Source organism: Tympanuchus pallidicinctus, unplaced genomic scaffold (genome assembly GCF_026119805.1).
Source record: "Tympanuchus pallidicinctus isolate F22 unplaced genomic scaffold, pur_lepc_1.0 scaffold3, whole genome shotgun sequence".
Classification (NCBI taxonomy): domain Eukaryota; kingdom Metazoa; phylum Chordata; class Aves; order Galliformes; family Phasianidae; genus Tympanuchus; species Tympanuchus pallidicinctus.
This window is the reverse complement of record NW_026294747.1, coordinates 14632193-14647774: the sequence shown is the minus strand read 5'-3', so window position 1 is coordinate 14647774 and position 15582 is coordinate 14632193. Positions and strand designations below refer to the sequence as shown.

General features: G+C 40.5%; 1 protein-coding gene across 10 annotated transcripts in view; it reads left to right on the top strand.

Annotated features, from left to right (window-relative positions):
- TSPAN4 (tetraspanin 4) overlaps positions 1 to 15582 on the top strand; it is a 393745-nt gene that overhangs the window by 340454 nt on the left and 37709 nt on the right. For all 10 annotated transcript variants that reach the window (XM_052692762.1, XM_052692767.1, XM_052692761.1 and 7 more), the window contains one exon: positions 4547 to 4621. In XM_052692762.1, coding sequence (XP_052548722.1) covers positions 4547 to 4621 — 75 coding nt within the window. The remainder of the gene's footprint in view (positions 1 to 4546; positions 4622 to 15582) is intronic.

Below are 15582 nucleotides of genomic sequence, written 5' to 3'. Positions count from 1 at the left end.
GTGGTTTTGTTCTGTTTGTTCGCTTTTTATAATAAAGGTGATGAGGCACTGTAATAGATTGCCCAGAGAAGTGGTGGAAGCCCCATCCCTGGAGACATATAAGGTAAAGCTGGGGCTCTGAGCAACCTGGCTTAGCTGTAGGTATCTCTGTTAATCATGGGGGGGTTGGACTGTATGACATTTAAGGGTCCCTTCCAACACAAATGATTCTATGACTATATGCATGTAAGGGGGATCAAGGACTGGTGCTGGATGAAGGCACTAGAGACTAATGGGTCAAAAATTTACTGCAGCTCCATTGCGGATTGATTTACAAACTGGGATCTCCTCTGATACATTTTTCTCTCTCTGGTATCAGAAGGGAAGTGCTTAGCTCTGCAGTAGGCTTTCCAGCATTGCATTTTCTACCCTTCTAATGGGAACCTGTGAGAGGGTGATGGGCTTTATAGACTATGAAGGTCAGTGCCAATGGACTACTGTTAGTTTTCTTAGGGCTTGGAAGTAAGCAGGGGTAAGTAGACAAAAAGGCATCACCTTACCTCTCTTCATAACAAAAATCCTCTGGAGTTCTTTCAGGTGTAATTTAGATAACACTGTACAGAAGGTACCTCTCCAGTGAACCTCTGTTAGGTAGGTTTCTACCATTTGACATGTAGTGTGGTAAAGCATCTCTGTGCAAGGTCAGATTAATCTTTTTGTGGAGTTTTATATGAATGCTTTGCTTTGGGATTGTTGTTTCTCCATGAGTAAATCTTTATATCAGCAGCCTGCAGTGGGCTGCAGAAAAATTCATTTTTATTCCTCTCCGTATTTATCAACACAGTGAGAGACCTTATTTGAAAATGAGCTGAATTTCCTATAGAATTGTTGGGGTTTTAAGTGCTGCGAGCCTTCAGTGATTTTATGTTTTTCCCCTTTAAATTTGAATGGGATGTGCCAAGCCACCTCTGGCCCCAGATTGGACATGATTTCCTTTGGGATGATGCTGAGACTTGGAACTGAACGTGAACTTCTGTGGGAAGGTGCACTGGGAATCGAGGGGCAGGTTGTGCGTGCGGCCATCTGTGCACTTTAGTCCAGTGGATCAGAAGATGTGATGAAGCACACAGGCTGTGCTTTGCAGCCAGGTCCATCGGAAGCTTTGTTATTGCTGCTTTTATTTTATTTTATTTTTTTTACTTTCTGACATGTTGGTCTGGGTTCAGGTAGGGTTCTTCATTGGAGGGAAATGATAAATGTGCTGACATGTAAGTGCTGCAGTTTTTAGCAGATGATGAATTTAAAGCCTCCGCCTTGAGGCTGACCTCACTTAATTTACCTTTGCAATAAAAGATACAGTGGATGTCCCTACTGTCTGCACACGGTGGGATTGCTAATGCATGTTATCTGTTATATAACCGCATTCTTTCTGTCAATGAGTGTGAATAATAAGAAAGATAAAACCAGAGGTTTTCTTTAAAAGTAGGAGTATTTTGCTGTGGAGGAAAAGCAAAATCCTGCTTATCTAGATTTTGACTTTCTGAACAATGTTAATTTTATTTCACTGTATGACTTCCAAAACCTGCGGAGCATGAAACTGAAATCTTGCGATAGTGACTTTGTTGCCCAGTCTGCCAGAAAGTTGCACTGAGCTGTGGGTGGGAGAGGAAATCTGTGCAGGAACCTCTGAGCCTTTGGATAGACTTGGACATCACTAGGATGGCTTTTGTTCTCATTTCTTAAATTTTGAGCCCTGCCTGTTAACACCCGAACCCATCATATTTAGGGACAGGGAGGGGGTCAGCAAAGACTTGTCCCCTCTCCATTGCACCTGTCCTGCATGACAGTGTCACCTGGCCACATCCCAGCTGTCTTGCTTTTCTTGGTGAACCTCCTGACTTCAGCACAGCATCCCCTTAGGTGTACCCTGCTCACCAGCCCTCGTGCTTCCCTCCAGGTGTCTTTCCATCTCTTCTTTCTCCATCTCCCAACTCTTGAGCGGGTTCCTGTCCATATCCACTGGTCCAGGTTCCTGTGAGATGAGGCTGGGGGATATTGATCCTGTGGGGACAGCAGAAAGGCATGGTGGGTCTGTGTGGTGTCATGAGAGGGCAAAGTTTTGGAGTGGTTTGGGAGTTGTGTGGTTGTACACAAGCAGCAGGAATTATTTGCATAGGCCTTCTGCACTTGTAGACTTTGAAGAATTTAGCAGCTAGCTGAGCCCTCTCGTCTGTACTGGTTATGTGAAGTGCAGGTTTTTGAAGGTTAATGACTTGCCCACAAAAATCCACTTGCAGTTGGGTAAGACAAAAGGCACTTGCTTGAAAGGGAGCGGTGCCTTGTTGCAGGTCCCTGCTCCTAACGCTGGAGCATAAAAGAATTTCAAATTAAGCCAACAGAAATTTAACCTCAGTAGATTCATTGCCCTGCCTTGTTCTTAAAAGTAATGGGACTGGTTTGTTTTTTTAAAAAAAGTTCTTTCAGAAGCTTTTATCCTTTATACTGAAACAAGCTTGGAATATATAAACCTAGACAATTCAAGTTTGGCAAAATTATAAGCTGATGAAACTGGGGTCCTGTGGTAGGAAATGCTTTATTACTGATGTTGATAATGGGTGCAAGTCCCTCCTTTTGCTTCAGAAATGGCCTAGTGTGATCCAGGCTAAGCCTGTGAATTGCACAGGGGGACAATATTCACATGTATAGTTTGGGAAATGTGTGCGTTATGGATGAGCAATAAAGCATCCCACAGCTAAATAAATCAGGCATCTTTGCAAAGAGTGATGTTACTTGCCTTATTCCAGTTAATTGTATCCAACAGGCTAAAATGTTTGAAGTAAAAAATAATAAGCAAGCTGCACCGAGACTGGTTTGCAAAGCTATACAGAAGGCCAGTGCTGGAAGGTAATGATATGGAAATGAACTCAGATCACTGAGAGGGCAGTAATGGGATCCAGTATTAGGGTCAGGCAGGTGTGAAGATACTCGTGATGAAGATTTGAAAATAAACTTTCATTTAACACTCTTGGGGCCAAATGCCGTCCATTCTGCAGGCAGTCTAATTGTGCTATTGGAAAATGGTATTTTCCCCTTCTTGACCTTTTGTCCTCCATTCAATCACAGAAATCCATAGGTTCAGAGGTTTGGTTTTGACTTGCCAGGCAGAGAAGAAGCTCTGATAAGGTTTTGTAGCTATTAAACTTTCATAGATTTGTAGCCCTGTGGTTGAAGCCAGACAATAACTTTTTTTTCCTCTTGGGAATAGGGTTTCAATGAAGTCAGAGTTGCTCGGTATTAGAATTCCAGCCTGGCAAGCTACTAAGCATATGGAATTTGTGTTGAAGGGCCATTGCCTGAGCCTTGAAAGTTTCCAAAATCACTCGCACTTCCTCACCTGCAAAACTTTCATCTGCAGCTTAGGCAGGGTTTGTTCTAGTTTGTGCAACTGCTGTTTTGCTGCTGCTATAGACCCGTGCAGGTTCTTAGCAAAAAGCAGAGGTGTATTTTTTTCAGAGGTGTTGTGCATTGCCTGGAGTTTGTCCCACTAAAGTATATCAGAGCTGAGGGCTTCCCGAAATCCCTGTGTGAAGGATTTCTTTTATCTACTCCCTTGAGCTTTGAACTGCTGGGTTTTACACAGTTCCACAGGAACTCCAAAGGAGAATCATAGAATCATAGAATCACCAAGGTTGGAAAAGACCTAAAAGATCATCCAGTCCAACCGTTCACCTATTCCCAATAGCTCCCACTAAACCATGTCCCTCAATACAACATCCAGTCTTTCCTTGAACACCCCCAGGGTCGGTGACTCCACCACCTCCCTGGGCAGTCCGTTCCAGTGCCTGACCACCCTTTCCGAAAAGTAGTACTTCCTAATGTCCAGCCTGAATCTCCCTTGCCGTAGCTTGAAGCCATTCCCCCTGGTCCTGTCACTAATGACACGAGAGAAGAGGCCGACCCCCAGCTCACTACAAAAAAAGATACAGACCAGCGTTACGTTGGTGTCTTAAGAACAGATCAACTCTTTTCAGTTGAAACCTATGGGTAGTCTGTGTAGCTACCTGGAATTGCTTTTAAAGCTAACTTGATGTGTAAGTTTTTGGGTTGCCACTCAACCCGCAGTTCCCTTTGAAAAGGGCTATGACTTCATGGTTTATGAACCAAGATACCTTCTCTAGCAGTGGGAAGCCTAAACTGTGGTTTTTGGTGAAATCTTGTTAATTGAAGAGATCTGATAGCAAAAATAAATTAAGCTTAGTCTAGGAAGTGCTGCTGGGGGGGACACATCTATGTGGGTTTTTATGCTCTTCTGCTGATGTCAGTGACAGAAATGAGCCATGCATACATGGTTAGAGGTGTATTTCTGACTAGTTGTTTACCTGCTTTGTGATTATTGCATGTTGCGTGCCCTCTGCTCTGCTGTAAGCAGCTTTGCATTCTGCTGTCTGACTCCCACTCCCCTTTTTGCATGGTCTGCTGAATGTACTTACTGTGCATCCAGAAAAAGCTGAGATAGATGTTGATTGTTTTTGCTTTTTTTTTTTTTCTTCCCTTCTTCTCTTGACAGTTTTTTATCATGCTGTTAATTATATTTCTGTTGGAGCTCACTGTTGTGATTCTGTTCTTCGTCTACACAGACAAGGTAAGTCAGATTCTTCATTTTTCTTTCCCCTTCAGCAAAATTTTATGCCCCTTTTCCCTATAAATAAATCATGAAGCACTTGGCTTGGTATGCACGTCATGCTTCTGTCTTCCTTGAGACACCTCTCTCAGAATGCATAAACAGCCTTACAGGACTGGGCTCTCTTGCTTGCTCCTGTGTACAACTCAAGGTCACAGACATTGCCAAGTGCCTGTACCATTTAAAAATAAATTTTAAAAAAAATGGAAAAGCCAGCAAACATACAACAAAGCATATGAGGCTTACTAGGAACATGTGGGCAGAGCCATCAGACAGGATTCTTAAAAATGTAAAATGTTTGCAATTTAAGAGCTGTATTAATATTATATCAATGGAAGCCTCATTGGCTGAAGCACACAGTTCATTATCTTTTCAAGTTGCTCCTTGTAAGACCTGTAGAAGCCTATAAATGGATAAAATGTAGTAAACTCAGCTTTTGTTTGCAGTTTCAAATTTGACTTATGTTTGACTTCTGTTCCTGTGCTTGTTATTTCTGTGCAAGGGCAAGATTTACTTATCCGTATCATCTTTGAATGAACCCCAAATCAAGTGAAAGCATGCAATTATGCATAACTTGCCTATTCAATCAAAATGATGTAACGAAGTCTCTTACAACTGATGATTACTAAGGGAAAACTGTAGGGTAGGTGGCAAAAATTTGCCATGAACAGTCATCAGATATATGACCAATAAGCAGTTTTTTTTTTTGTTTGTTTGTTTTGTTTTTTTTTAATGAAAAAACATTTGTATGTCTTACATATGGTATAAATAAGTACAATGAAGATTAATAGTAGATCTAGATTTAGTGGATCTATTGTGTTTAAAGATAATGTGGACAGGGAGTGGATAAGACTGCAACTTTACTTTCTAGAAAGGCTCCAAATTATTCAGTTAATGAACACTGAATGATTGTCACATGCACTTCTGAAGGATTGAAAAGGACTAGGTTGTTGGATGGCATGTTGTAGCTGAGACTTGGAATTAACTTGCAAGGTAATTAAAATAGAAAGGGCAATTTAAATTCCTTGTATGCGTTATTGGATTCTGAATTACTTGTAACCTCTTGGGAGAAAGATCTACACGTCATAGATGACAACTTAATGAAGGCATCTACTTAATATGCAATAGGCCTCCAAAAACCAAATACAACAGTTGGTAAAGGAATCAGAAAATATTATCATGTCATTGTTGAAATTTAAGGACTTGCCTCATTGTTAATTTGGGATTCAGTTTTGTTTTCTTCATTTCAGTGAAGGAAAACAAATGATTAGAAGCAACAGGCAGTTGGGAGAAGGATAGTCATGGAGGGGTTATGGAGACAGTCCTGATTCAGTTTGGTAAAGGAAAGATATCATATTCTTAAGAGATCCTAAGAGGAAAAAATGATAGCAGTTTCTAAAATATTGATATATCACAGGCCTATCTTGAACTTGAAAATATAGAATCATAATTCTATAATTAGAATTACAGAATATAAATATAAAATTGTAAAATAAATATAGAATCATAATTTTCTATATACAAAGAAGTATGTTTAAAAGACGAGTATTTCTGATATTCTGCATCACCGTATCATAAAATTCCCTGTCATTGACAGTTACTGAGGCTGATATGATGGTATGGGTATAAGGATGATTAAGGTATAGTAATTAAAAGAAAATATTCGTAACACAATCAATGCCGTTATGTTGACACATTTCTCACGGAGTGTGCTGGTCATCTTTCAGAGGTAAAAATAATGAAAGTGTGAGGAGGAATTCCCTCCTTGCTTCAGATCTGTTGGTTTGTAGCACCCCTATCTACGTTCTTGGCCAGTATATCAAGACATTAAACCTCTTTCCAGGTCACCAACTGTAGGTTGATGCAGGAGGTGCAGTACAGATTTCTGCAAGTTCAAAAATGGTTCTAAAATATGAACTCTGGTTCAAGTTCAGGTTTACTGAGTTAAGAAATGCTTCAGTCTGTGTCTTGTAGATGATCAAATGGGAAGACTTTAAATACATGATTTTATGTTGGGGAAATTAGTGGTTTGTGTCTGTGTTACGCTTGCAGTCATGCCTATTAAAAAAAAAAAAAAAAAGCCTACAACTGATATTTTCTTACAGTATGCTTTCAGTTGTGTGCCAGCTATGCTCATGTGAAGAACAGCATTGCCATGTGCACTCATACAGGTAGTGCAGTGAGCCAAGACAGGTGTGCCACAGTTACCGAGTTAATGTGGTTCCTTGGAAGATCAGTGAAGGAACAATCTATGCTAACACCCACACATCAGGAGAAGCTAATACCAACTTTGCATACAGAAGCAGAATGTGACTGCAGGTTAAGTCTTTGAGGCCTCTTCTATCATGTATGTATATTTATGTGGTTTTATATATATATACTTACGTATGCACGTGAACAGCATTTTTTTCAATTACTTGGAAGTAAAGTAGGAGTGTATGTGCATGTGAAATTCTTCCCAGGGCAAAATGGTGTCCAATTATTTTTTTCTGTTACCAGGCTTAGAGTTGGTTGGATAATGGATTTCCTGGCAATCTTTGTTTACTTCTGCTTTGTTAAGTGGATGCTTCACTCATTTTACAGTTTATTCAGCCCTCCCTGCTTGAAACAGGGCAGTGTTATTTCCTTAACTTTGGTGAAGAAGCAGGGCTGAGAGGGCTGCCCAAGCTTGCAAGCAGCTGGGGCTGATCTTAAATGTAAAGCTCTTGCTGTCTTGGCTGAAAGAAGCCAAGAGTCTGAGCTGTGCCAGCGGTGTGGCTGTCATTGTAGCTACCTTAAAAATACTTTGCCAGTGCCCTTTTTGTTCCTTCTTCTGCAAAATGACCACAGTGTCAAGACAGGTCCAGTATTGAGATATCATGTACAAGCATGTACAGATGCAATGCATCTGTATTCTCCACTGGGACTACTGATTTAGTAGTGTGTTCATTATTAAAAAGCATCAAGACAAAAGTTCTTTACAGCTTTTGGCACAGTACTTTTATTCTTTTGTTGTGGGAGAGCATGCAGCTGTGGAGATGGACAGGCCTGGCTGCTGGATTTGGGGCAGCCTGCACTGACCTCTCACTCCCAGAGACTTGGCAGCAGCCTCTCAGCTTTTAAGTTGCAGTCTTGCTCCTGTGCCCCGCAACGTTATCTTTCCTTTTTGTGATGGAGAAATGTTTGTCTTGACCTCGTGAGATAAATAGTGCCCTGGATTTTACAACTCTTTCTCTAAGCTGTCTATGTGGTGCGATGTTATAAAGAGAGAAAGGCTTGGAGAAGTAGCTCAACAATGCTTAATGGAGGATGTAAAAGAAACTCCTTGCTTCTTGGGGCTGCACTGTGCGACTCCTTGGCAGGGAGCGCTGAGTTCAAGCCTGGTTAATGCTTCTCTTTTCCATCCTACCTGATTACACTGGTTATAAATCCTTTGAGTTCTGCAGAAGTGAAATGTTCACTGTGGGGGAAGAGGGTGAGGAAACATTCCTATGGAGAATGGGTGTCAGGAGAAATACATAGCATTTCTGTTTTGTCCTGGCAGAAATATCAGCCTGAAATATATGAGTCTGGAAGGGAGTTGTTGTGATTATGATTGTCAATCTTAAGCACTGTTTTTTAAGGCTAAATATATGTGCCCCCATTTGAGGTATTCCTGTGATATTACTGGAGTCATGAGAATGGCTACCTAACTATAGCTTGAGTTTCCTCTCTGATATATATTAGTTTGATTCAATTGATACAGAGAAACATTTTATATTTTATATTGTTTCTGCGTGAGGGCCTTTCTGTATTTATAAGTGATCCATGGAGTTCTGTTAGGGGTAACCTTAATTGTATTGTGATAAAGAGAAAGCATCTGTGCCCTATTCTGACAGAGGCTGGATATTCCTTGTATTTTTCAACACCAGATTGGACCCTGCTAAAATATAAACTATGCTAGTAAAATACATGGTCTTGTACCAGTTCTAAGCTGTATACTGCATCTGTGTTGAGAGACTGTCTTTGTTGTTGCTGTGATGGTTCTCCTGGAGGTTCAGAAAAAAACAAGTCCATATTTACTTTTTTTGCAGCCGTAGTGGATGAGTTTTTTCAGTACTTTTGTTTGTTCAGATGTCTGCATTTTGTCAGATTTATGGACAAAGCTATGGTGCTGCAAGTTAATGCCCGCAAATGGGAGAAAAACATTTGTTTTCTGTGGCACAGTGAATCATAATGAGTACATGTTTTAGTTTTTACTGCTCTCTTACTGAAATATGATTGATGTGTAGATTATTTTGTTTCTTGTTTTGCTTCTCAAAACATTTTACTAATGATTGTAACTTCTTATAGATGTTTTGCCTGGTCCCATACAGATTACAAGCAGCAGACTGTAGAGGAATGTAGCGGGTATGGTTTCAAGTATAGCTCAGCCTTTACCACCTCCTTTACATTTGGCTTCATGTTCCCAGCCAGCCTGGCAGGCCTGTCAGGCAAACCCACGAAAGAGGTAGATCTGATTGAAGATGGAGTACTGGAGGCTGAAGTGAAGGGCCAGATCACCCCAACTGTGTGTGCAGTTTCCGAATGGTCTTAAGTTAGTGGAAGAAAACACTTTGGGAAGTGCTGCAAAACTACTGGGGGCAGTCACTCAGCACTGCTCATCAGTCGGATGATCCTACCTTTCCTACCAGGGTTTCATGATCATTTAATTAGCTTGTGCCATTGCATTGGCATGTGTTAAATTTCTTACATCGCTCAAAACTTTCAACAGTAAGAAATATTGGCTGCCTGTATCTTCCTCCTGCCTCAGTGAACAGAGCTCTTCTGCCAGGCAAGGCTGGAAAAATTGCAGAAGAGTATCAGTGTGGGCAGTGTCTTGGTTTGTTGGTGTGCAGGAGGGTCTCAAGGTAACAAGGCTGTTTTTAACTCTGTGGTATTTCTGCCAGGATGTGCTGCATTAACATAGGTTTTCAGCCTGGAGAAGACTGAGAGGGGATCTTGTCAGTGCTTATAGATATCTAGAGGGTGCAGGTCTAGTGGATGGGGCCAGGTTCTTTTCAGTGGTGCCCTGCAACAGGTCAAGGAGCAATGGGAACAAAGTGGAACACAGGAAGTTCCATCTGAATATGAGAGAGAACTTCTTTGCTGTGAGGGTGACAGAGCACTGGAACAGGCTGCCCAAGAGGCTTGTGGAGTTTCCTTCTCTGGAGATATTCTAAACCTGCATGGATGCTCTCCTGTAGAACTTGCTGTAAGGAGCCTGCTTAACAGAGTTGGACTGGGGGTTGTACAGAGGTCCCTTCCAACTGTGATTCTGTGATCTGTGTATACAAGATATTTTGAGCAGCTGGTACATTAGCACTTTATTTTTCAGTTAGAGCTCAATTTGTTTTGTGTTTAAAAGAGCTCTCCACACACTGATCAGTTCCTGGCTTGCAGCATCGCTCTGGCAGTGTTCTGAAGTTAGAGTTTTGCATAAGTGCTGACAGAGATAAAATCCACTCCTCTGAGAAGCAGGAATAACATTGCAGGTTGATGTAGAGGAATCTGTAGGTCTGTAGGTTGCCTCCTGTACTGTGACGCCCTGCAGTTATTGCTTTGTGAGGGTCATGGGTTAGCCCTGGTCGAGTATTTTATTTCTCTAATGCAAACTGGTAATATATAAAATAAGAAAAGACAGACGTTTCTCTGTGGCTTATTTTACTTGGTAATAAGCTTAATTTTAACTAGTTTATTAGCATTTCAGTACTGGTGTCACACAATAGGGAGTTGCAGAAATTTCATCAAAAGAATTTAATTATAACCAATTCGTTTTGGCTTCTTTTCAGCAATGCATTCAGGCACGGGTTTAAATGTGTCTCTATTCAGCAGATTACTTAAGTGTGTGCTTAAATCCACATGATTGACTTAATCATATATTGAAGTCTTGTCAAAGTTGATATGTGCCTTTTGTGTTCTTACCTTTCAAAAGAAGTCTTGTTAGGGAAAATGCTAATAATAATGAAAAATTCTGAAGATGGTAAAGATGGTGGCCTTTCACTTCGTAGGGAGTTTAGTGGAAAATAATGAATGTTTGCTTTAAAGCATTAGTGGCTATCTTTTTGTATTTGCTCTCAAACAGCTTTCCTTTTAGTGTCTTTATCTCCAACACATCAGTTTAACCAATTTTTTTTTTAGGCAGGAGCAAGTGAAGAGAAATTTGTTTGTTTCTGTGTCTGAAAAAAAAACCAAATAACACCACTGGAAATTCCACAGCTTTGCTAATTCATTTGTAAAAAAAAAAAGCAACAAAGCAAAACAAAACATTGAAAGTGGACCTGCAAACTGCTATTAACAGGGTTGTTGAAGGATAGCAAAGTATTGATGAGAAGAATTAAGTGCATGCTACAGAATAGGTGTTATTTAGGAACGGTAACAGCAGATAAAATGCATTAAGGCTCCCCACTGGGAACTCTTGATCAGCAGTTGATCGGAGCCTAATTGATTCCTTGAGTAAAGTGCTAGCAAGGGAATGGGCGCCAGGAACGGAAAATCAAACTTTCCTAAATTAAGCTCTGTGCCTAACAGAAATACCCTGCGTAAAGATAGATAATGCATGGCCTGTCAGCTCTTCATGCCTCATGTATTCCTACTGTGGTTGAGCTCAGAAATGAAGACTGTAGGTGTCTCATCCTAGTCAGAATGGATTTTTGTTCGTACTGCAGTGAGTATAATATTGCTCATATTGCACTACTGCACGCTTTGGAATAGTGCTTTGTCTTGGGAGAAATCCAGTCCTGAACTCCAGCCTGACTGGCTGGGACATTAATTCCCAGAGCTGTGTAGATGAATCACACACCGCTACTGCTGCCGTCATGCCTGGCTTAAAGCCAGCTAGATCTGTCTTTTATTTCCTGGCATCACTAAATTCATTTGATAAATATATGGCAATGCATCAGTTAGCATACAACTGAAAGTGATGTTTCTGGGCTTCCCTCTCACTGGTTTGTAATCCCTAATCAGAGATTAGTCTGTGATGTCAGGAGCACATCAGAGAACATCTCTTTGTTGTGGGAGCACTTTTACAAATATTTGTTTCCAGTGCTCATGTCTTAAATTTTAGTTTTCATAGCGGGCAAATTATGAGGGGTGCAAATCTTCAACTGGCCTCTGCCTTGGGATACCTAGCAGTGTATTTAATAATCAGCATTACTGTGTGCACAGCTGTGCATACTTTTTGTCTGGGCATCTTAAAATGTGTTACTGATAGTGAGTAAGTAGTTCAGCTCTTCTTCTATGAACTGGCAGAAGTGATGCTGAAAACTGAATCCTCAAGGTGCAGCACGTTGTGGGAAGTACTAAATACTGTCATATCTTAATATGTGTAAGAGGACCTTGCTATTCTGGAGACTCAGTCTTTACTTAACTCTGCTGTGGTCAAAGAAGTCATTGCAGTGTGTAGAAATGGCCAGGAGAACTCCAGTACATGCCAACTGATCAGCACCGGCTTTAGTGGCATTTGAATCCCTTCTTTGCATCTTCTCTAAATGCTGATATGTGTTTCCTAACATTTTAGGGGAGAAAAAAAAAAAAAAAAAGGAAAGGAAAGAATAGCAAAAAGAGAAAAAAGTGGTTTAGAAAACTGATAAATTATTAAAATGCAGCTTTAGACATCTAAATACAGGCAACATCAAGTGCAAAGGAATGACTGAGATAGTATATTGAAATAGACAATGCATTTTTTATTCATTCTGTGAACGTTTTTTATGTGTCACTATGTATTTCAGACAACATTAGAAAATGACAGTAAACTAAATGTTTAACATTTTTACATGTACAGAAAGAGAAGGAAAGGTGGCTTTTTGTGTCACCCGATACATGCTGGCCAAGAGCACGCAGCTCTTGTCTAAGACTTGTCAGCTGCAACTGAAAAACAGTGTTGAAGATAGACCGCTTTATTCATATGACTTGGAGTTGAAATTCTTCCAAATCCTTCCTTTTAACTCAGTGATGGGATACACAGGATGGCTCCCAGTTGAAATGAGAAAAGACGGATCTGTGGATCAGCAGCTCTAAGTCACTGCTTGTTCAGGGACCTCTTTGGTGGAGTTGTAGCTGAAGTGTATTGACTTGGGGCTGCAGATCACATTCAGATGTTTTAATTGTTTAAACTCCATGATGTATATGAAGCAGCCACCTTACAGCATAGCTCCACTTATCTGCCCTTCATCTGAAGCATTATGATGGTGTTGTCTTGTTGGCTGATAATTGAGGATTGAATCTGTGAAGGTGGAGGAATGAGTCAGGGGTGCTTGTAATTTTGAAATACATGCCGAAATTTACAAAACCCATGTAGTCAATGGTGCATGAGAATTCCTGCCAGTAAAACAGCAACTAAATATAGCTGTAATCATCTTTGATATGGACTACTTATCTTTAATCATTTGTGATCTCTGAATCTTTTTACAAGTGAGCACCAAAGCCGGTGATATTTCTCAAAAGGAAAAGGTTGAGATAGAAGGGAGAGAAGTAGCTTTTGAGCAGAGGGATAAATCTTAACAGGAAGTAGAGAGACAACTGGGCTGAACAGTTTCTGAATGCACAGGTTTCCTACTTGAAATTTTGAGTGCTTCTGATAATCTGGGTGATGACAGTATAATACAATTTCTTTACAGTTTCCTGGGATTAGCAGTGTGGAGTAGTAGAATGAGGCACATGCAAGGATTGTTTTAACCTTCTCGCAATTTTAATCCACTTTATTTTACTGCAGTTATTTAGTGTGCTCTCTTTTGTCCCTTTAAATTGCAGGGAAGGCATCCTTGATAACAGAGTATCCCTGTATAGGTTCAGTTCCTTCTTCTTGAAACTCGTTCATCTACATGTACTCTTCCTTCTGCACCTAGCTGTCTTTGATATAATTTAGAAATGAGGGTTTTTTTTTTTCCTGTGTAAGACTGAATTATGACACAAAAATGTAGTTTTGATTTGCTTGCCCTGTCCATTTTGCACATTACTGCTGCAAGCGATGCTGCTGCTCTGCTACACATTTGTGCCAGCTGCAGCTTGCTGCTCTGAACCACAGGAAAGCAGAACAATACGTGTCATCGGCTTCTGCTGTGCTGATGCTTCCTCTGTTGACAAAGCCCTCACCTCAGCATTTAGGAAACCTTTTCAGAGTTCATCTTGAAGGGCATGTTAAAGAGCAAACTGGATTGCATGTTACAAATCAGGAAATTATGGAAAAGTAATAAACGGGAAAAGATGCTAAGAACATTTGAAGACATTTAAGAAAAGAACTAAAAAGTGTTTCTATAGGGAATAACAGTGTTGGGAAGTTATGAAGCACGAGAGGAAGAGATTTTGATTCAAAACCATGTATTTGTTGGATTCATTGTATAAGACATTCAGTTATTCTTTTGAAAATTCAGGACCAAAAGAACTGCAGTAAGACTTGAATTAATCAAAATGATTGAAGCAATATTTAAAAGCTAGGGAAATAATCAACATGTCTTTCTGTACAGTGCGCATGCACAAGAAAACATCCCATAGATTTCTTTCAGGTCCACCTTTTCCTTGATGAATAGAGAATGCATTGTAGTTGGCAGAAGAGCAGCTGAATGCATTCAAACAAAGAGAAGCAATGGTTTTTTCAAGGTCAGGTAGCCTGGGGAGAAAAAGAAATTGATTTCCTTTTGGGGACTGTGCAGAAAGGAGGAGGAGAATGTGTTGCGAACCTTGAAGTGTGTTGAGATCAAACTGGTATTTCAGTAGATGTCAGTGGAGTGCCCTTACTGCTACCAGCTCCACTCGTGGCCATTCAGAGGCCAGATGTAACTTCCCATGGCAGGGTTATTCTCAATAGAAACCTGAGTTGTGCTCTCTTTGACACTGATTTATGTACAAATGACAGAGGCAGCTCTTTATGACAACTGCTGTTGCCACAGAAGAGCACGGAGCCATGAGGACTGCTTTTTTGATTGTCCATCATATCTTTTCTTTCTCTGGGCTGCACTGACATCAGTGTCAGTTTTCATGTTCGAGTGTCAGTAAGGGACAATTAGATGAGAAAAATTAGGACTGTGAAATGGCTCTCTGTTGAATATCACAATTCTGCCACATCCATTTTAAGCCATTTGAGGGTTTCATGCAGCATCAGCTGTTAGCACAGAATGAGCACACGTGTTGCACGCACTTTCTGTATGATGAAGTCTTGGCCCCAGTGAAGTCACTGGGAGCTGTGCATTTGTTTACTGTGGAACCAAGCTATTATTCTGAATTTTAGAATTTTTGGCATCTTTCTCTGTTGGAGATTGTGCATCACAGTACAATGCTGTGGCAAGTTCTGCATGGCAACTATGTTAGAAAGAGGGTGTTATTCTCTAGCATGATGTTGTCTGAATCTCACAGTGCATTATTTGGGGGATGCTGCTGCCTGCTTAGAATTTGGTTGAACTTTGGCTGCAGAAAAAATGAGCGTTTAAAGAGAAATTAAATTAATGAAATCTAACTTCCTGTGGATATTTGTTTCCTAATATCTGCTGTGAAAATTTGGCTTCTCCATCTGCATTCTCAGTGACTGTCCAGCTTTCCCTTGCTATGTTACAGACTCGCAGAATTTTTTAGGTTGGAAAGGATCTCATGGGATCACGTAGTCCAACAGCCTGCTCAAGCAGAGTCAGCTAGAGTAGGCTGCCCAGGACCATGTCTGGTCAAATGCTGAGTGTCTGTACAGATACTTCATAGCCCATCTGTTCATGGATTGGATCACCCTCATAGATTTAAAAAAAACAACAACAACCCTCCAACCCCCCCCCCCCCCCCCCCCCCCCCAAAAAAAAAAAAAAAAAAAAACACCCACCAAAACACCAAAACAACAAGAAGAAACAAGCACATGAACTCTTTGCGTAGGGCCTTATGAAACTAGTTCAATACAAATGAGCAAAACAATATTTTTAAACCAGTATTTTACATGCCATGTATAT